The sequence below is a fragment of the Protopterus annectens genome, chromosome 17.part0 (genome assembly GCF_019279795.1).
Source record: "Protopterus annectens isolate FY-2018-M chromosome 17.part0, PAN1.0, whole genome shotgun sequence".
NCBI classification, from domain to species: Eukaryota; Metazoa; Chordata; order Ceratodontiformes; family Protopteridae; genus Protopterus; species Protopterus annectens.
Genome location: NC_056751.1, coordinates 130761177 through 130783785, shown reverse-complemented (window position 1 = coordinate 130783785; position 22609 = coordinate 130761177). Strand labels below are relative to the sequence as shown.

General features: G+C 44.6%; 1 protein-coding gene across 6 annotated transcripts in view; it reads right to left on the bottom strand.

Moving 5' to 3' along the window:
• The window catches only part of CDC14B (cell division cycle 14B), a 2772169-nt gene that overhangs the window by 1775890 nt on the left and 973670 nt on the right, over nt 1–22609 (bottom strand). For all 6 annotated transcript variants that reach the window (XM_044059784.1, XM_044059788.1, XM_044059789.1 and 3 more), the window contains one exon: nt 22176–22261. In XM_044059784.1, the coding sequence (XP_043915719.1) occupies nt 22176–22261 (86 nt within the window). The remainder of the gene's footprint in view (nt 1–22175; nt 22262–22609) is intronic.

The following is a 22609-nucleotide window of genomic DNA, read 5'->3' as shown; positions in this document are numbered from 1 at the left end:
CACCTCATAAGAATGGTGAAAAAGGGAACTACACAAAAGTAAAAATAAGTGGAGACAGGAGGGAGGGAAACCCAGACTGCAACAGTGAAGACACTTGAACATCTACATTTATGGTAGGTGTACACAACTGTACTATGTTCATCGTGTTTCACTGTTGCAGTCATGACTGTAGGGTAGAATCCCAAAGCTGAAAGAAAGGGAGGTGGTCATAAAGAAGGGGCGGCTAAAAGGCCCTGCAAGACTGCAGAGGCAAAGCCAGCCCTAGACTTAGAGTAGAGACGTAGATTGTAGTGCTTAGAAAAAGTATGCACTGAACTCCAAGTTGCAGCTTCCAAAATGTCTTTGGTAGGAACTCCCCTGAGGAAGGCCGCAGAAGTGGCAGCAGCTCTGGTGGAATGAGTCTGTAGACTCCCTGGGATTTGCTTTCCATGGTGTGAATAACAAAATCTGATTCCATGAGCAATCCATTTAGAAATGGTCTGTTTTGAAATGGCTTTACTTTGGGAACTTGAAGCATAAGAAAAGTACAGTTTTGTACCTACCATAAATGTAGATGTCCGATAGATATGCAATTGCAGTCATAACATATGGGTTGTCCTGCCTCAGGCAGCCCTCGGTCGGCCGGATTCCAAAGTCTGGGTCCGACGTCGGCTGATGTCGCATTTCTCTCCGACGTCAGAGCGGCTGGAGTACATAAGCATCAGCCTACGCCATCTTCTTCAGTGTTTCTTGCCCCAGATGCCAGGTGCCCTCCAAGGAAGGCTGTAATCAAATTGGAAGACAAAAACAGGTTTCCGGACAATAAATAAGCAATAAACAGATACACCATAACAGATATCCCCAGCTAAGGATAACAGGGAGAGGAGTGGACCCAAGGCATAGAGGGGAAGGAGGAGGAAGCCGACTGCAGTTGCATATCTATCGGACATCTACATTTATGGTAGGTACAAAACTGTACTATGTCCTTCAAGAATGCAACTGCAGTCATAACATATGGGTTGAATACCATAGCTTAGCTGGGGGAGGTGGAATGCTCTAAGAAAAGGATGGTGTAGCTATCAATCCCTGCAGGACTGCCGAAGCAAAGCCTGCACTGGATCTGGAATATAAAGGGAGGTTGTAGTGTTTGGAGAATGTATGCACGGAGCTCCATGTAGCAGCTTCTAGAATGTCTTTTGTAGGCACCCCTCTTAAAGGCTGTAGAGGTGGCTGTAGCTCTGGTGGAGTGTGGTCTGACATTGGCTGGTACACTCTTTCCATGGAAGGAATAACAGAATCTGATGCAATGTCCAATCCATTTTGAAATAGTCTGTTTGGAAATTGCTTTCCCTTGTACTCCAGGGGCGTAAGCTACAAAAAGCTGATCAGACTTCCTAATGGTCTTGGTTCTGTCCAGGTAGTAGCAAAGTTGTCTGTGAATGGCCAAGGTATGCAACAGTCTTTCCCCTTTGTTTTCAGGATTAGGAAAGAAGGTAGGCAGGTGAATTGCTTGATTTAAAGAAACCCTAGATACCACTTTTGGCAGAAAGGTAGGGTTGGTTCGTAAGGAGACCCTGTCTCTGTGAAAGGTTATGAACGGTGGTATTGCCATTAGGGCCTGTAATTCCGAAACCCTTCCTGCTGAGGTAATTGCCAACAGGAAAGCTGTCTTCCATGATAGAAATTGTAAGTCCACAGAAGCTGCTGGCTCAAAGGGGGGTAGAGTCAGTTTTTCTAGGACAAAGTTGAGGTCCCAAGCTGGTACTGGAGCCTTTCTTGGTGGCTTTATATTCTTGATTCCCCTAAGGAATTGCCTTAACAAAGGATGTGAAAACACAGGTGGATCAGTGTTGTATCTAGCTGAGATAGCTGAAGTATGTATTTTTATGGAAGAATATGAGAGTCCAATCTGTAGCATATCTGCCAAATATTCCAGAATGAGTGGGATGTTCAGTAATGATGCATCATGACCCTTGCTGGTATTCCAAATGCTGAATCTCTTCCATTTTGCTGAGTAAACCTTTCTGGTGGATGGTCTTCGGGCTTCTGTTAGTATCCGCTGAACTTCCTTGGAGAGAGACAGATTGAGGTTATTCATGGGATCACCCAAGCTGTTAGCTGCAGCGTCTGAATGTTGGGATGTACTGTCTTGAAGTTGTGTTGAGTCAAAAGTTGGGGCCATTGGGGAAGGGCCCACTTTTTGTTGGGACATATGCTCCGTAGTAGTGGATACCAGTGTTGTCTTGGCCAGTCTGGAGCTATTAGGATCCCCTTGGGCTTCTCTGCTTTGATCTTTAGTAATACTGTGGTCATCAGTGGCAGAGGTGGGAATGCATAGATTTTTAGGAAGTTCCAGTTGAATGAGAGAGCATCTATTTTCCATGCTTGTGGATGACATGTCCTTGAACAGAACTTTTGTAGATGATGATTGAGGTGGGAGGCAAATAGGTCTACTTCTGGCCTGCCCCATGTCGAGGTGAGTCGTATGAATATTTCTGGATGTAACCTCCACTCTTGGGGGTCTAGGAAATTCCTGCTTAGGCTGTCCACCAGCACACTGTCTTTGCCTGGAACAAACTGGGATTGCAACTGTATGTTTAGGCTCAGTGATTTTTCCCAAAGATTCATTGTCAGTCTGCAAAGGGGGTAAGAATGGGTGCCTCCCTGCTTGTTTATGTACCACATCACAGTGGTGTTGTCTGTCTGTATTAGCAGGTGGCCTTGCTGAAGTTGTTGCCGAAAGGCCTCAATGGCATGCATTACTGCCAGCATTTCTTTTTGGTTGATATGCAGATGTGTTTCCTTTGGAGACCATTGTCCTTGAATACATCTGCCCTCCATATGCACCCCCCATCCAAGGTCTGAGGCGTCTGTGGTCATGGTCTGTATTATCTGAGGCTTTTTGAACGACATACCTGTGTTTGCCTGGCTTACCGAGGACCACCATAGAAATTCCTTTTGTAGGCATGGAATGAGCGGTATGGTTGTCTCTAGGTTGTTGCTGTGTTGAGACCATAAGCTTTTTAGGTACCATTGAAGTTTTCTCATGTGTAGTCTTGCTAATGGAACCAGAAGAATGCAGGATGCCATATAACCCAGGGCCTGTAGGAATCTCCTTGCAGTCATCTGGGTGAGCTTTGCCAAACCTCTGAAGTAATGAGTTAACTTCTTTTGCTTGTCTTCTGTCAGGTAAGCCATTTGAGAGGCTGTGTCTACATTGGCTCCTAAGAAGGTTATTTGTTGGGATGGCTGTAGTCTTGACTTTTGGAAGTTGACTGTGTATCCCAGAGCCTGTAGCAATTGTATGACATAATTCAAGTTTTTTGTCAAAATCAGTTTGTCGTCCGCTTGTATGAGGCAGTCGTCCAGGTACGGGTAAATTTGGATCCCCTGGAGCCTGCAATGAGCAATTACTGAAGCCAGGCATTTCGTGAATACTCTGGACGCAGTAGATAAGCCAAACGGCAATGCTGAGAATTGATAATGCTCTGGCCCTGCAAGAAATCTGAGGTATCTTCTGCAGCTGTGTCTGATAGGGACATGCAGGTATGCCTCCTTGAGGTCCAGAGTAATCAGCCAAGACCCCTTGCCCAGCATGGGAAGGAGTTGCTGTAGAGTCAGCATTTTGAACTTTGGTACTATGAGGAAGGTGTTTAATGCGGACAAATCCAATATTGCTCTCCACTGAGTTTCTTTTCTTGGAACAAGGAACAATCTTGAATAAAACCCCTGGCCTTGTTCTTGTTGTGGAACTTTTTCTATTGCTTTGATGTGAGCAAGCAGAGAAATTTGCTTGATAGCCTCTGCTCTCTGGTTTTGTGGTAGGTTTGGCATACCTTGTTTTCTTGGCAAGGTATGAAAGTGGAACCTGTAACCTTGGTCTATAATGTCCAAAATCCATTTGTCCTTTGTCAGTCTGTGCCAATTGTCTGAAAACAGAGATAATTTTCCGCCCAAAGGTGCTTCTGTTTGCTCCTTGGTCAGCGGAAGTAGAGGAAAGTCATTGAGATTGTCCCTGTGGGGCAGGAGAAACCCGTGTCACTTCTTTGGTTTGCTGGTTGCCATTGTCGTCCCCTGTAGGAACCTCTGTATTGTCCTCTTCCTCGGCCACGCCTGCTTTTGCCCCTTTGAAATCTTTCAGGATTAGGAAAGGACCAGTTTTTAGAAGGCCAATTCCTGCTGAATCTGGGTGGTTGAACCTGGAGGAAATCTTTGACTGTCTGAACTGACTTGGCTTTTTCCTCAATGGACTTCAACACATCTTTAGCATTAGCACCAAAAAGCTTGTTCTTCTCCAAGGGTGCATCAAGAAGTTTTGCCTTAACATGATCTGGTAGAGGTTGTTCTTTTAACCATGCATGCCTACAAATGACCGCCCCTGTCATAGCTGCCCTACATGAAGCTTCCAATGCATCATATCCACACTGTATAAAGTGATTGCTAACTTGCTGAGAATTATGTACAGCCTCCTGCAAAGACTTCCTATCTAAAGGTTCAGGAGAGGCCAATGTTTTCTGTAAATCATCTAACAGGTAATCCTGATATTGAAACATATGAAAGAGACAATTGAGAGCTCTCATAGATAAAGTAGTGGAGGTGTAAACCTTCTTTCCCCATCTCTCTAATGACCTAGCTTCCCTGTTGGAAGGCAATGGATTTTTGGAGGTGGTAGCTGAAACCCCTTTCGGTTCCTGTGAAATTATTTCTAAATCAACAGCATGGGCTCTACAGAAATGAGAATGTGTTTCTGGGACCCTATAGTATCTATCAGGCTTGGCAGGAGCAGGAGGAAGAGTATCAGGGGTAACACTGGAGTCAGAGTATAGATCATCCAAAACATCAAGCACAGGAGGAATAGCTAAGGGCCTGTGTTGTGGCTTTTTAAGGAAGGTTCGAAGGCGCTTTCTGGAATCAGAATATTCCTGGCCTTGCCACTTGAAATGTTCCCTCATGGAATGCAGAACTTCCCCAAAAGAAATATCCTCAGGAGGGGAGGCCGAGGGGATGGAGTCCTCTGCATCTGAGTCCTCATAGGTCTGGAAGGGCTCTTCCTGGCTATCGGAGTGAACAGAGTCCTCAGAATCTTCATCTGAAAGGAGAGGGTCAGAGGGTTCAACCCTGGGCCTCTTATCAGGAGGAGGCTGGGATCCTCTCTCAGGATGGGCCTGTGAACCTCTGATCATGGAAATTAAGTCTGCGGCCATAGTCATGATTTGGGTTTCAGGAGTAGGCTGAGGTAAGGCTTTAGCAGTAAGGTGCTTGGTCTTGCTGGCTGCCTTAGCATGTGTGTAGGCCTTGATAGACATGGACATGAGAGGATGATTTGGGTTTCAGGAGTAGGCTGAGGTAAGGCTTTAGCAGTAAGGTGCTTGGTCTTGCTGGCTGCCTTAGCACGTGTGTAGGCCTTGATAGACATGGACATGGGAGGCCTAGCAGCTCCACGTGCAGGAGTGACCTTATCCACAGCAATGGTCTCGGGCATTTCCTCGATTTCAGTATCCGGAGGAAAATCAATAACTGGCGTCGGTGTGGTCTCCTGTATCGGAGGTATCGGTAATGCGGTGTCTTCGGTTCGGAGTGGTGAAATAACCGCCTCAGAGGGAACCGGGGCACTCGCGGTAGGTTTTGGCGTGGTGTCGGAGGAAGACGTGGGCTGAGGATGTCGGTCCCGGTCTTTGCGTTTCTTAGGAGTCTGCGATGTCGGTAGTTCCGACGGCATTGTATAATCGAATTTTTCGCCGAAAAAGCCTTCAGCGAACTCCACCCGGCGCCTTAGAGTGCGCTTGTTGAAGCGAGCACAGGCGGCACAGGCAGAGACGTCGTGGTCTGGGCCAAGGCAAGGAAGGCAGTAAGAGTGGAAATCCTTATGAGGTATTTGTTTACCACAAGACAAACAATTATTTACTTTTTCAGTAATTTCTGACATCGGCTGAGGCAAGAAAAGGTCCCCAACGGGGTACTTAGCTTTTTGATGACTTCGGATTCGAAGAATACAGGAGCTGACCGACCGGCACTTGCGAACTGCTTCTGCTTCGGGCACCACGCGGCAAGAAAGACTGAAGAAGATGGCGTCGGCTGATGCTTATGTACTCCAGCCGCTCTGACGTCGGAGAGAAATGCAACATCAGACGACGTCGGACCCAGACTTTGGAATCTGGCCGACCGAGGGCTGCCTGAGGCAGGACAACCCCTATGTTATGACTGCAGTAGCATTCTTGAAGGACATCAAAAGTACAGTTTTGTACCTACCATAAATGTAGATGTTCGAAGATCCACATTGCTGCAGTCCTTACACTTGGGGTAGTCCGCTGTCCTCGGTCGGCCCGAATATCAAAGTATAAGGCTGACGTCGGTCAAGGCGCATTTGACTGACATCAGGACGTCAGGGTACAAATGCGCATGACCGACGTCATATCCTCAGTCTTTTCTTGCCCCAGATGTCAGAAGACCCTAAAAATAAAGGTCAAAACCAAAAGACAGCAAACAACCAACCAACCACCCTTGCACTAATTATATGTACAATATATACAATATACACAATATTTACAACCCAACCCACACAACCACCTCTAACTACAGAGGGGAAGGAGGGAGGGTAAATTGGACTGCAGCAATGTGGATCTTCGAACATCTACATTTATGGTAGGTACAAAACTGTACTATGTTCTTCATCTCACATTGCTGCAGTCCTTACACTTGGGTAGAATCCCAAAGCAGAGGTAAGGGAGGATGGCCAAACTACAAGGAAGCAGGAGCTGCCAAAATACCCTGCAAAACAGCAGTGGCAAAACCAGCCCTGGATTTAGAGTAAAGTGGCAGGTGATAATGCCTAGAGAAAGTATGCACTGAACTCCAAGTAGCTGCCTCCAAAATATCCTTGGTTGCCACTCCCTCAAAAAGCTGTCGAAGTGGCAGTAGCCCTAGTGGAATGAGGCCTAATCCCAGCTGGAATCTCCTTGCCATGATGGGAATAACAGAAAGCAATGCAAAACCCAATCCACTTAGAAATAGTTTGTTTTGACACAGGCTTGCCCTGAGAACTCAAAGCAAAAGAAACAAAACTGCTGAGACTGCCTGAACCCTTTAGTTCTGTCCAAATAATATCGCAACTGCCTGTGTACATCTAAAGTGTGCAAAATCTTTTCCCCTTTATTTTGGGGATTTGCATAAAAAGTAGGCAAATGAATAGTTTGGTTTAAAGCCACACTAGAAACCACCTTAGGCATAAAGGAAGGATTAGTACGCAAAGATACCCTATCCTTATGGAAAATCAAGAAAGGCTCAACCGCCATAAGGGCCTGTAATTCAGAAACCCTTCTTGCAGAAGTAATGGCCAACAAAAAGGCAGTCTTCCATGATAAATATTTCAACTCAGAAGTAGCTGCAGGCTCAAAAGGTTGTAGAGTGAGTTTCTCCAACACAAAATTGAGATCCCAAGCAGGAGTAGGAGCTCTACGTGGGGGTCTTATATTCTTTGCCCCTCTAAGAAATTGCTTGAACAAAGGATGAGAAAACAATGGAGGGTCACATTCATAGTGAGCTGAAATTGCTGCAGCATGAACCTTAATAGAAGAGAAGGACAAACCTTTGTGCAGTAACTCAGTAAGATATTGAAGAGCCACATTTAAATTAGGCTCAGAAACATCAAAATCCTTTGCTGCACTCCAAAATAAAAATCTCTTCCATTTATCTGCGTACACTTTCCTTGTACTAGGCCTTCTAGCTTCCAAAATCACATTCAAAACTTGTTGTGGAAGTTGAGACCCTCTATGGTTCAAAACAGAATATGCCAGGCTGTTAGGTGAAGAGAGTGAAGTTTGACATTGAGCAAATGGCTGTCCTCCTGTGACAACAGGTGTGGAATCGAAGGCAAAGGCCATGGAGGCTTCCGTACCAGACTTCTCAGTAATGGGTACCAGTGCTGTCGAGGCCAATTTGGAGCTATTAAAATCATCCTTGGCTTGTCCTGTCTGACCTTTAGAAGTACCTTTGGGAGGAGAGGCAGAGGCGGAAAGGCATACACATGAAGATTGCTCCAATTGAAAGAAAGAGCATCCACTTTCCAAGCTGTGGGATGAAACCTTTTTGTGCAAAACTTTGGCAGCTGATGGTTTAGTGGAGAAGCGAACAGATCTATGTCTGGAGTTCCCCATGACACTGTCAATTTCTGAAATACATGAGGATCCAATTTCCACTCGTGGGGATCCATAATTCGTCTGCTCAACACATCTGCTAAGGAGTTCTGTGCTCCTGGCAGAAACCTTGCCTGAAGATTGAGCTGTAAACTGAGAGCAGTCTCCCACAAAATCATTGCTTGCCTGCATAGAGGATAAGAATGTGTTCCCCTTGCTTGTTGATGTACCACATGACAGTTGTGTTGTCTGTTAGAATCAACACCTGCCCTGGAAGAAGTAAATCCTTGAAAGCTATTAATGCAAACTGGACTGCTAACATCTCCTTCAGGTTGATATGAAGATGTTGTAGTCTGGCAGGCCACTTGTCTTGTATCCACTTTCCATTTAGATGAGCACCCCAAGCTTTGTCTGAGGCATCTGTCGTTAAAATCTGACTCGCCTCTGGCCGGGTCACAGAGAGTCCCTTGTTTAGGTGACATTCCTGAGCCCACCACAAAAATTCCTTTTGAATGCAAGGTATTATTTGAATGACAGTGTCCAGATCCTGGCAGTGCTGTGTCCATACATTTTTGAGATACCATTGCAGCTTCCTCATATGCAGCTTGGCATTGGGAAGCACCAGAATACAAGATGCCATGAACCCTAAGGCTTGAAGGACTGTCCTTGCAGTCAGCCCGGACTGATGAGATAGTTGATGGAAGTAAAGGGAAAGACTCTTTTGTTTGTCCGGGGTTAAAAAGGTCATCTGGGATGCTGTATTCAGTCTTACACCCAGAAAGCACATGTCCTGAGAGGGTACTAGACTGGACTTTATTTCGTTCACAGAATACCCCAGGCATCTTAGCACTGCTATCACATATTCCAAATGATGAAGAAGCTCTTCCCTTCCTTGAGCCAGAATCAGGCAGTCGTCCAAATAAGGATAGATCTGTATTCCTTTTAGCCTGAAGAAAGCTATCATTGGAGCCAGAACTTTCGTGAACACTCTGGGCGCAGTAGATAAGCCAAAGGGCAATGCAGAGAACTGATAGTGAGAAGTCCCAGCTCGAAAACGCAGATACTTTCTGCAACTTAGTCTGATAGGAACATGAAGGTAAGCCTCCTCGAGATCCAAAGTTACCATCCAATGATCTTTGCCCAGCAGAGGTAAAAGCTGTTGTAACGTCAACATTTTGAACTTGGGAATGTCCAGATAAGTGTTGAGGATAGATAAATCCAAAACTGGTCTCCACGTGTTCCCCTTCTTTGGTACTAGGAACAGGCGAGAATAAAATCCTAGGCCCACTTCTGGCATAGGGACCGGCTGTATGGCTCCTAGTTGAAGTAACAGAGAAATTTGCTTGTGAGCCTCTATTCTTTGTTGAGGAGGAACATCTGGCATGCCTCTGAAAGGAGGCAAGGTATGGAAATAAAACCTGTAACCTTGGTGTATGATATCCAATACCCATCTGTCTTGGGTAATTAAACTCCAATTTTCTTTGAAAAGTGCCAACCTTCCTCCCAAAGGTGCTGCCAGACAAGAAGGCTCTGGCAGCTGAAAAGGTAGGTCATTGGGTCTGTTTACGAAAGGACTGACCCCTGCCCTCACCTGAAGACTGTGCAGGAGAACTCCCTGTTCTAGGCCTGAAAGAGCCCTGAGCTCTGCCCCTACCACGTCTAGATCTACCCCTAGACTGTGAATCATAAGAAGGATACGTCCACCCTTTAGCAGGCCAATTTCTACTAAACTTTGGAGGCTGAACCTGCAAAAAATCTTTAACAGTCTGCATAGACTTAGCCTTGTCTTCCATTTTCTTCAAAACTGCCTCAACAGGAGAACCAAACAACACATCAGATTGTAAAGGAGCATCTAAAATCCTAGTTTTAACATGGTCAGATAAATTTTGATCCCTCAGCCAGGCGTGCCTGCGAAGAACTGACCCAGTGGCAGCCACCCTAGACGAGGCCTGTACAGCATCAAAACCACATTGCAAAGAATGCTTACCCACCTGTTCAGAAACATGTACTAAATCTTGTAACTCTTTACAATCAATACCTTCCGCCAGAGCATCAACCTTAGACGAGATAGTTTTGGTATTTTAACATGTGAAACTGGCAATTCAAAGCCCTCATAGCTAGAGTGGAAGAAGTATAAACTTTCTTTCCCCATCTATCCAAGGCCCTGGCTTCTTTATCTGCAGGAACCGGATTCTTGACAACAGAAGCCTTAACACCTTTAGGCCCCTGGCTAACAGTTTCTGGGTCTGCCCTAGGACTCTTAAAAAGATACTTATGAACTTCAGGCACCCTGTAATACCTATCCGGTTTAACAGGAGCAGGAGGCAAAGAATCAGGATTAAGAGAAGCCTCTGTAAAAACATCCTCCACTACATCCAAAACAGGAGGTATAGCCAAAGGCCTATGCTGGGGTAAAAACAAAAATTCCCTAAGCCTTTTCCTGGAATCAGAGAAGTCCTGACCTTCCCACTTAAAATGCTCCTTCATGGAATGAAGAGTTTCTGAAAAAGAAAAATCCTCAGGAGGAGAAGCAGAAGGAGTAGAATCATTCACATCAGAATCAGAATAAGGAGAGTACTCCTGCAAGTCTTCAGCCGAAGACTCTGAAACATCCGAAGCCTGCTCAAAACTCCCTAGCTCAGGCTCCACCCTAGGTCTCTTATCAGGAGGGGGCAAAGAACCCCTAATCAGAGTAATCAAATCTTCTGCCATTTTAAGCATATGCTTCTTGGGCACAGTTCCAGAAGAACTAGGGGTGACACCAACTGAAGCTAAACCTGGCCTGCCTCTAGGAGAAGCCTTGGAAACAGAAGGAGAGGGCCTAACCACCCTAGGCAGGGAGGGGAGTATAGTAACCTGAGAAGCCCCATCACCCTGACCTGCCTCCTGAGAGGCCACATCCTGCAATAACAAGGTATCTCCCTGGGAACCCAAAGAAACCTCCGGTGGAACCACCGGCTCCACCGACACCTCTAAAGAACCGGCGTCCGGTACGGACGGTTCTTCTAGCCTAGGCTTCACTGCTTTGTCCTTGCGCTTCTTCGAAGAAGCGGGTGTCGGAGCATCCAACGGCATTTTATAATTGCACCGCTTCCCAAAGACTAACCTGGCACAATCTAATCTCCTCTTTATAGTGCGCTTATTAAATCTAGCACAAGAGTGACACCCAACAACGTCGTGCTCAGGCCCTAAACAAGGAATACACAAAGTATGATAGTCTCTATGCGGTATCTGTTTCCCACAAGAAATACAATTATTCACTTTTTCTGACATCCGGTAAACCACTGAGGCAAGAAAAAACTAAAATATTCCCCAACGGGGTACTTAGCCAACTTTGACTCGGTCTGAAACTCCGGAATCGAAAAATTTCAGAACGCCAACCGGCACTTGCAATACTGCTTCTGCATCGGACCATGCGGCAAAAAAGACTGAGGATATGACGTCGGTCATGCGCATTTGTACCCTGACGTCCTGATGTCAGTCAAATGCGCCTTGACCGACGTCAGCCTTATACTTTGATATTCGGGCCGACCGAGGACAGCGGACTACCCCAAGTGTAAGGACTGCAGCAATGTGAGATGAACATCAATTGTTCTGATTTTCTGATGTCCTTGGTTCTGTCCAGGTAAAAACATAGTTGTCTGTGTACATCCAAGGAATGTAAGATCCTTTCCCCTTTATTTTGAAGAGTGGGGAAAAAGGTTGGCAAGTGGATAGTTTGATTTAAAGCCACTTTGGAAACCACCTTAGGCATGAAGGTAATCCTCAAAGATACCCTGTCTTGATGAAAAATAATATAAGGTTCCGCAGTCATAAGAGCTTGTAACTCTGAAACTCTCCTGGCAGAGGTTAGGGCTAACAAGATAGCGGTCTTCCAAGATAAAAACTTGATGTCAGAAGAGGCAGCAGGCTCAAAAGGAGGCAAGGTTAGTTTTTCCAAAACATAGTTGAGATCCCACGCAGGAATGGGAGGAGATCTAGGAGGTCTTAAGTTCTTAGCTCCTCTGAGAAACTGTCTCATGAGCTGGTGGGAAAAGATGGGAGGGTCTGCATTATAATGAGCAGAAATAGCAGAGGCATGTATCTTAATGGAAGAGAGAGAGAGACCTTTATGTAAGAGATCTGTCAAATAACGTAAAATTAAAGTAATGTTAGGAAGACGAGGATCAGAATCATGAGCCTGCATCCAGGAACAAAATCTTTTCCATTTTCCTGCATAAGATTTTCTAGTGCTAGGACGTCTGGCTTCTAAAACGACATCCATAACCTGCTTGGGTAGGAAAGAAGAAATCAAAGGCCCTGGATTAACCAGGCCGCCAGGCTGAGAGTTCTGACATGAGAGTGTAGAACCTGACCCTGATGTTGGGAAAGAAGGTTCGGAGACTGAGGTAAAACCCAAGGGGGCTCCAGGCATAGGTTTTTTAGAGTTGGATACCAAAACTGCCGAGGCCAATTTGGAGCCAGCAAGATTATCATCTTGGGCTTGTCCTGTTTTATCTTCAATAAGACTCATGGAAGAAGAGGAAGAGGCGGAAAGGCATATCCCGAGAGGTTCCTCCAACTGAATGACAGGGCATCCACTTTCCAAGCTTCTCTGTGGAAAGTCCTGGTGCAAAAATTCTGTAGTTGATGATTGAGATGGGATGCAAAGAGGTCTATGTGAGGACATCCCCAGACTGCTGTTATCCTGAATATTTTGGGGTCCAGCATCCACTCGTGTGGATCCGAAAGGTTTCTGCTCAGACTGTCTGCCAGGAAGTTTTGTTTCCCTGGTAGAAACTGAGCTTGAAGATCCAGATTGCAAGCTAGAGCTGTGTTCCATAGATCCATGGCTAGTCTGCAAAGGGGGTAGGAATGAGATCCCCCTTGCTTGTTTATGTACCACATAACTGTGGCGTTGTCTGTCCGTATTAGTAGTTGACCTGGTTGGAAAAGATTCCTGAAGGCCAATAGAGCTTTCTGAACGGCTAACATTTCCTTTAAATTGATATGCAGGTGCTTCTGATCCTTTATCCAAAGGCCCTGCAGACAGTTGCCCTGGCCCTGCAGACAGTTGCCCTGAAAATGGGCTCCCCAAGCATAATCTGAGGCGTCCGTGGTTAGAATCTGAGTGGCAGGAGACAGACGGAAGGGTTTCCCTTTGTTTAGAGCACATGCCCTGGACCACCAAAGAAATTCCTTTTGAAGGCAAGGAACGACGGAGATCAGCATGTCTAAACTGTGGCAATGCTGAGACCATACACTTTTAAGGTACCACTGTATTTTCCTCATGTGTAATCTTGCATATGGTACGAGAAGGATGCAGGAGGCCATATTACCCAAAGCCTGCAGGAATTTTCTTGCAGATAGTTGAGTTAAAGTTGCCAAGGTTTTGCAAGTTGAAGCCAGCTGTAATTGTTTTTCAGATGTCAGAAATGCCATCTGGGTTGTGGTGTTTAGAAGAGCACCCAGAAAAGTTATCTGTTGTGATGGTGTCAAATTTGACTTTTTTATGTTTACAGAGAACCCCAGGAACTTGAGGAGGTTCTGTACAAATTCTAGATGCTGGAGTAAGACATCCTTGCTGTCTGCCTGAATTAGACAATCATCCAGATAAGGGTAAATTTGAATTCCCTTGAGTCTGCAGTAAGCTACTACTGGAGCCAGGCATTTGGTTAAGACCCTGGGCGCAGTAGACAATCCATAGGGCAGCACAGAGAATTGAAAGTGCCTCGATCCGGCCTTGAACCTGAGGTATTTTCTGCAATCCTGCCTGATGGGAATGTGCAAATATGCCTCCTTTAAATCCAAAGTTACCATCCATGCATCTCTGGACAGCATTGGAAGTAGCTGCTGTAGAGTAAGCATCTTACATTTTGGAATCTCTAGAAAGGTGTTCAAGACCGACAGATCCAGAATGGGTCTCCATGAATTTTGCTTCCTTGGGACTAGAAAGAGCCTTGAGTAAAAACCTTTTCCCATCTCTGATAGTGGAACCAGTTCTATGGCATTCATTGCCAAAAAAACTTCCACCTGGTTTAAGGCCTCCGTCCATTGATGTTTTGGAAGGTCTGGCCATCCGCTTGGCCTTGGCAAGGTGTGAAAATGGAATTTGTAACCTCTTAAAACCACATCCAAAATCCACTTGTCTTGGGTTATTTGAGTCCAATTTTGATAAAAAAGAGAGAGTTTTCCTCCGAGAGGGGCTTTCAGGCAAGAAGTTCCTGTAGCCCGACAGAGGGAGTCATTGAGTTTGTTTCCTTTGAGTTTGTGACCTGTCCTCTCCTCCCCTAGGGGTGGAAGCAGTCCACTGTCTTGGTCTATAAGAAGCTTGTGTTTGAGGTCTTCCTCTGGAGAGTCTATATCTACCCCTCTGAGGCCTGTCTGAAATGGGAAAGGACCAATTTTTAGAAGGCCAATTCCTGCTAAATCTAGGTGGCTGTACTTGTAAGAAATCTTTAACTGTTTGCATGGATTTCGCCTTATCCTCCATCTTTTTAATCACCTCTTCAGCTTTTGATCCAAACAAAACATTATGCTGAACAGGAGCATCCAATAATTTAGCCTTTACTTGATGAGGCAAATTTTGTTCCTTTAGCCATGCATGCCTTCTAATGACTGTGCCAGAGGCCGCAGCCCTACAAGAAGCCTCCAAGGCATCAAATCCACAGTGTAAACCATGCTTCCCAACTTGTTCAGTGGCATGCAATAAGTCATGTAATTCCTTATCTGCACAGGCAGAAATGGAAGTAAGCTTTTGTTTTAAAGCAGACAAGAGAAATTGCTGGTATTTCAGCATATGAAACTGACAGTTTAAAGCCCTAATGGACAAAGTAGCAGAAGTGTACACCTTTTTGCCCCATCTTTCTAAGGATCGAGAATCCTTTTCAGTAGGAATGGGATTTTGGCAGAAGCGGCCTTAACTCCCTTAGGACCCTGAGAAATGGTTCCAGGGTCAGCAGAAGGGTTATTGTATAAAAACTGGTGGGAATCAGGAACCCTGTAATATCTATCAGGCTTAACAGGAGCAGGAGGAAAAGAGTCAGGGATTAAGTTAGCCTCCGAAAAGGCATCATCCACAATATCCAAAACAGGAGGAATAGCCAGGGGTCTATGTTGGGGAAGAAGAAAATCCCTCACTCTTTTCTTAGATTCAGAATACTCCTGTCCTTCCCAGTGGAAATGTTCACTCATTTCATGCAAAGTTTCCCCAAAAGAGAAATCCTCAGGGGGAGAAGCTGAAGGAATGGATTCCTCAGCATCAGAATCCTCATAAGGAAGGAAAGAGAATTCCTGGTCAGAAGAAGAAACTGAGGAAACGGAAGCCTGATCAGAGGAATCATAATAAACATCCTGCCTTGGCCTTTTATCTGGAGGGGGATGTGAACCCCCAATCATAGTAAGTAAATCCTCCGCCATCTTGAGTAACTGTTTCTGTGACTTGGGAGCCGGTTCAGAAGAGGCCTGTGCTGCAGTCTTTGATTTAGGAGTCTTTGCCTTTATTAGAAGCTGAGTAGGCCTGAAACCCCTTCGGAAGCTGGTACCTGCACAGCGGCTCCGGACCCATCCGAAGGAGCATTGTCCGAATGTCCTGCAATAGAAATATTTAAAGGCCTGGTTGGCTCCTCATGAGAGTCCGTTTCGGCCATCGGTTCTGAAATGGCCGACGACAGGGGCTGCAAAAGCGCCTCACTGACGATGGCCAAACCTAAAGCTGGCTCCGCTTGTGCGCTATCATCAGATTTGGACCTCGGAGGCCTGTCTTTATCCTTGCGACGTTTGTGAACTCCGGTAGCTGGAACCGTATCCGACGACATTTTGTAGTTAAAGCGCCTACCGAAGTAATGAAAAGCAAAATCGTACCTTCGCTTAATTGTACGTTGATTGAATCTAGCACAAAACCGACAACTAGCTACGTCGTGGTCAGGGCCCAAGGAAGGAATACAGTAAGAATGAAAATCCTTATGAGGTATTTGCTTCCCACATGAAATACAATTATTAACTTTTTCTGACATCGGAGTGGAGCAAGAAAAAAGTTTCCCCAACGGGGTACTTAGCTTTGAGTGGAGAAGAAAATCTTCGGACTGAAGTTTATCAGAAAAAATAGTCAGGAGTCAGCCGACCGGCACTTGCAAACTGCTATCACCGCACGGCAAGAAAGACTGGAGAAGATGGCGTTGGCTGTCAGCTTTGTACTCCTGGGGCTCTGACGTCAGGGGGCATGGTTGAACAGCCGACGCCGGACCCAGACTTTGGGATTCTGGCTGGCCGAGGGCTGCCTGCCGGCAGGGGAGAACCCTACAGTCATGACTGCAGCAGTGAAACACGATGAACATCTGCTGCTCTACAAGAAGCCTCTAATGAATCAAAACCACATTGCAGAGTATGTTTTCCCACTTTTTCAGCTGCATGCAATAAATCCTGCATTTCCTTATAGTCAGGATGTTCTGAACTTGTAAGCATTTTCTGTTTTAACAGAGACATTAAATATTGTTGGTATTTAAGCATGTGAAACTGGCAATTTAAAGCCCTCACTGCTAAAGTTGCAGAAGTACCCGCGGTGGTGGTGGTGCTGCGGTAGCGTTGTCGCCTCACAGTAAGACGCTGTCCGGTTCGATTCTCAGCTAGAGCGTCTTCTGCGTGGAGACATGCGTGAATGGGCGTACCTTCGTTGAAGGTTGTGCATCAGGGATGGTAACTCGGCACGTAAAAATCAACTACCAATCATTAGCGGACCGGAGCTCCGCTGTGGCGACCCCTAAACGGGAAAAGCCAAAAGACAACTGCTAAAGTTGCAGAAGTATAAACTTTCTTCCCCCATCTGTCTAATGCTCTAGAATCCCTGTCAGAGGGAACTGGATTTTTAGCTGTGGAAGCCTTTACCCCTTTGGGACCCTGGGAAATAGTTTCTGGGTCAGCAACAGGGTTTTTATAAATAAATTTGAGAGAGTCAGGGACTCTGTAGTACCTGTCTGGCTTGACTGGAGCAGGGGGCAAAGAATCAGGATTTAAACGGGTTTCAGAACACACATCATCCACAACATCTAACACTGGCGGAACAAGGGGCCTGTGCTGAGGCAATAAAAGAAAGTCTCTGAGCCTTTTCTTGGATGGAAATTGTCCCTCATGGTATGTAAAGTTTCCCCAAGAGAGTAATTCTCAGGAGAAAAGGCTGAAGGAATTGATTCTTCAGCATCAGAGTCCTCATAGGGGGGTAATGAGTATCCCTGGTCTGAAGAGGAATCAGAAGAAATGGAAACCTGGTCAGAGGAATCATAGTCTGTATCCTGCCTAGGCTTTTTATCTGGAGGGGGATGGGAACCCCTGATCAGAGTAATTAAGCCATTTTAAGCATCTACTTTTTAGGCATGGAGGCCTGTTCCAGGTGAATGCTGTACTTGCTTCTTTGTCTTTAATGGAGTTTCAGACTTGGCTGTAGATTTAATGGTAAGTTGTGAAGGTCTGAAAACACCCTCAGAAGCAGATGCCTGCTCAGTGGCTCCGGACCCATCTGAGGGGTTAGTTTCCGTAGGCCCAATACTTTGAGTTTCCAGAGGCCTAGACATCTTCACGTGGGAGTCGGAGGTGGCCTGTGGCTCTGAGGTAGCGGGAGTCTGGGGCTGCGAAAGCACCTCACTGAGAACCGGCGACTGGCCTAGAAGAGGCTTCATCAGTTTTGGGCCTCAGATGCCTGTCCTTATCCTTGCCTTTTTTGTGTATTCCAGTCTGTTGTTCTGACGGCATGGTATAATTGAACCTTCGGCCAAAGTAATGGCGAGCAAAGTCAAACAGACGTTTAATAATGCATTTGTTAAATCTAGCACAAACCCGACAACTAGTGAAGTCGTGGTCTGGGCCTAGGCATGGAATACAGTAAGAATGAAAATCCTTATGAGGTATTTGCTTTCCACAAGAAATACAATTATTAACTTTTACGGACATCGGTCTGAGGCAAGAAAAAGTTTCCCCAACGGGGTACTTAGCTTTACTGAAGACTTCGGTTCTGAAATTCGAATTGAAAATATCAGGAGTCAGCCGACGGGCACTTGCGAACTCCTTTTGTTTCGGGCACCGCGCGGCAAGAAAGACTGAAGAAAATGGCGTCGGCTGCATCTTGTATACCCCTGGCGCACTAACGTCAGGGAAGTGAAAGCAACTCTGGCCGACTGCGGGACCGCCTGACGGCAGGATAACCCAAGTGTAATGACTGCAGCAGTGAAACACGATGAACATCAGAGAGGAGCATATAGAAACTAAATTTGTTAAGAAAAAATGTGACGTAAAATTATAAAACAACTCTCAATAATATAGCCAAAGCTAGAGAGCAGTAGAAAAGCGTCTGACACACGAAGCAACAAATGAGATCTGAGGTAATTTAGCGAGGAACATTATGAGTAAAATCCTAGCTCGAGAGTTTGAAAGGAGCGAGCTGAAGTTAACAGCCGAGTCGGTTCCGAAGCTCGGAACAGAGTCCACAGTGAAGGACTGAGTGAAGACTGACATCAGATCATGTGTGTCAGTTTTAAGAAACACCAGGGTATTAAGACCAAGTAGGGTTCCATGCATGAAATCCTGTGGCTCCTACATACAACACATACAAAGAAGAAAAAGCAAATAAATTAAACACAAATATTCTTTATGAGAGAAGCTTAAGGCATTCTCTGGAAAGAGCACTGAAAACTAAGTCTTCATCAAAACATTGTTTTTCATTCTCTAGTGTTCACCTTTCAGATTCCAGAGTCATTAGAAAGACTGAAGAGCCAACTTCACAAAAAAAAAAAAACTATATTTCAGCAGGAGTGAAACTCCTTTCTTGGTTAAGCAGTTTGCCATCTTTTTGTTGGTGACCAGATTCAAAGTAAATATCAGAATGACTTTGCTCTTATGCTGCTCATCTCTAGGTGCAGTCTTTGATCTGAAAAAAAGTTTAACTGATGTCAAAGAATCCACCACCAGAGTTATCAATGACACTTGATGGGGAGCACATCTACAAATAGCTTTAAGTGGGTACATAGCAGTACCTTCCACCTTACAAAAGGCACTAACTGCATTGCAAATTATCTAAAAGTAGCCCTAACAGACCTGCTGTGGACAGGGTATTAAAGAAGACACTACTTGACCGATCCCAGAAGTGGACTGCGGCCCACAGCATATACTCAAGAGACTTTGGAATAGAAAGGTGAAAGATTGTTGGAAACCATAAGCCCAAATGTGTCAGAGAGAGAGAGAGAGAGAGACCACCCTGCCCATTCTATCTAGCTAAACGGACAACTTATACCTCCAGGAATGCAGAAAACTTCCTCTGAGGCCACTAACAAGCCAGCATGGGGTTGTCTACACAAGGTACCATTCCATTCTGCGGAAGTGCAATACTAAAAATCATCTTTCCAGCAGAAACAATGGCTCAATATCGAAATGTTGACCAAAACTACTGGAAGGATGTGAATCTTGAACACTGCTCTTCTCCTTTAACTCAGGGGCAGGCTCCCTTGCACCCCCCCCAAACTTACAACCACGAGGTCGCCATACCTCGGAAAAAAGGGAATATTCAAAGAAATGACCATCTCAAACATGGTATATACAAGTCAGTTGTTTTCAGCCATTCAATCTCTATTTCAGTACTTGTTTATACAGGTCCCAACATATCAAATGGTTAATGGAAAAGAAAGTACAGTAAGGCTGCCTCCAGACTTCCAAAATAAACTCGACTAATTCTGTCCTTAAGGAAGGGATGACCTGGAAGCCTGAAGGTGCCTACTTCAAGCAGTCATTCTGTGGAAGGGCTTTTAAAATGGTGACCGAGAGGGACCACAGCACAAGCATATCCCTCCACGAATCACTGTCCCAAACAATAGCAATGGGAAAAGGGAGGGGTTCTTGGTTTCATCACTATCATAATCACAAGGCAGAGACTTCCTCTGACCCTCAAACAAAAGCAGCAAGAGGAATTAACTTCTGCCCTCCACGAGGTCTGAATGTCTTACCACAATGAAGCTTATATGAACCTGTGAGTAACATGCTAAAAGCATGGAGAAAATAAAGGCCTGTATGTGCAGTGTATAATAAGGACAGGCCGACATGAAGTCTGACACAGGTATTTCTCCAAGATTCCTTGTGAGTAAGCAACATGAACAGTTCCCTGGTTCTAGCAAAAGTCAATCAAGAGAGTTGTCTGATCTTTCATTCCTGGGTGGTGAACTCAAGTGTTCACCAACCTAGCAACAATTCTATCAGGGCCAATCAATCCAATAAAACAGATTAAGATTCTAGGAGACTAACTCTTACTCCACAATACTCTTGACTGTTAATGGCATGATTGATTCTCCTGCACCCCTTGCTCAGGCTGGATGGACCAAAGGTCAAGGATGACTAGGGGAAGATGGAAACTTTGGAGTGGGGTGCATCGCTAATATGTTCAAAGGTTGGAAGTAATGTACTAAAATGGGATGATACCCCTTCCATGAGAAACAAAAACCACAAATGTTCTCTGTGGACTTGATTCCATCCAACCAGTTATTCAGCAAAAGTCTGTAAAGCTCCAGAAAACAAGCTTACTCATTGGGCATCTGTAGGGACACTAATACTTTCATCCAGATAAGTAAACTTCTGCTTACCAAGGTTAAACAGTCACAAGAAGATGAAGTGTTTTTCACTACCATAACATAAAATTTGGCAGTTTACACACTTTGAGGATAATACACAGCAATGACAACTTATGTCATTAATCTAATAGGTAAGCAGACATATCACTAGAACCTGCCAGTTCTGTTACGTCTTCTATGGAGTCTGAAGAAGGGCTGGGAGCAAGTTCCATCACAGTGTCGTGTGCAGGTACTGTAGTAAATTCTGTGCATGACATTAAAGAGCCTTTCCTGGGGACTTCTGCTCAGTCAAACTGCATGGCGAAGGAGAGAGCGAGCAAAGAAAAACAAGCTCCAGATGACTACTTTGATAATGGCCTACTTCAACTTCCCTTCACCCTGAAGGAATGAATAAACTGGTCAGGTTGTGGTAGAGCTGATGGTCAACAGACAAAGGGGGGAATGAGAAAAAGCAATCACATTTAATTAATCTGATGGAGGACAAACTACAAAAGATTTCAACGAACATGTTTCAGAGACAAATCCCCCATACTCCCCTAAGGGGAAGAAAACTGCATCTGCCACCAACAAATTAACCACTACCTCAGGTTTAAAGCACTTCCACAAAAGCCTACATAGTCTAAATCTTGAACAGACAGAAGTTGATGAAGCGAACAACCAAACACAAAATACTGTTTAAATAAATACTATCGTGCACCATGCAAGAAAGCTTGATAACAGACTACTACTCTTGTGACAAAGTGCAAAAACTCCCAACCATTTTGCAAGTTATCTATCAAACAAAGCAGACAAACTAGTCAGTTACAACACAACTGCATAATCTGTCTAGCTGCACTACTGTATCAGTTGTATAAATATAGATCTCAATACTAAGCATGTACATATTTGCTGCAGACAACCGCATGCCTAATCATTTATGCTGAGAGTATATGGTCCAAATCATGTCCAAAGAACAGTAATTACTGACAAACAACTTAGAAACCGCAATGCTAACATACAAAGGGCAACAAGGATGTTGGACTGTACCAGAAAAGCAAAAAAGCAGCCAATTACCATTTTATATAAAGTGTTAATGGCATGACTGCACAAAGCTATAAAATCCAAAACCTGCATTGTAACTGTGACAAAGGTGAAAAGTGCACAGCAACACAAGCTGCAAACCAATTAATGGTCTACAAAGATACATTCACACTACAAATGACACAGTGGCATGCCACTTGCGTATCAAACACAAAACAGAAAGGAAAAGGAAGTAATGCACCTGTAAACAGAATGGAAATGTCACAGGAGCATTAAAAAATGTCTTAAGAAGAAAAGGCAACACACTGCTACAGCAGCTTTATATAGGAAACCAAACTATCAAACTACAATTTTTTCTGAACAGTAAAGCAGCAAGTTACACAAAATTGTCACAATCAGATGTAACACACTATAGCAAAAGAAAAACAAAATGCATCAGAGATGTATCACTAAAAAATATTACCTAAAAGGTAAAAATGATATTTTCCCAGCATTCCCAGACAACAAGATTTTGTAAACCTCCTCTGGGGATTTCTTTAAATAAATCACCTGCAAAGAGTACAAAAACAGAACTAGTTAATAAAACCTTGCTTGCATTTAATTTATTTATCATTTTTTTTCTCAGTTTACTTTTATTGGGAGGTGAGCTGGAGCACAAGGGCCCTTTTTCCAGCCACATCCCAATTACACTGCACACAAAGCAATAAAGTTACACAAAATGTACAAATATAACTGAGTAAAGAATTTCTTACACCAGCAACAATTTCTTTACAGGGCTACTTTCACCATTTTGACCACAGGCTCACATGACCCATAAAGCAGTTCAGAATAGATTTATCAAGTCAGACATGTTAGTATCACAGTTAGCACTACAAGATCAATGTACACTAAATGCAT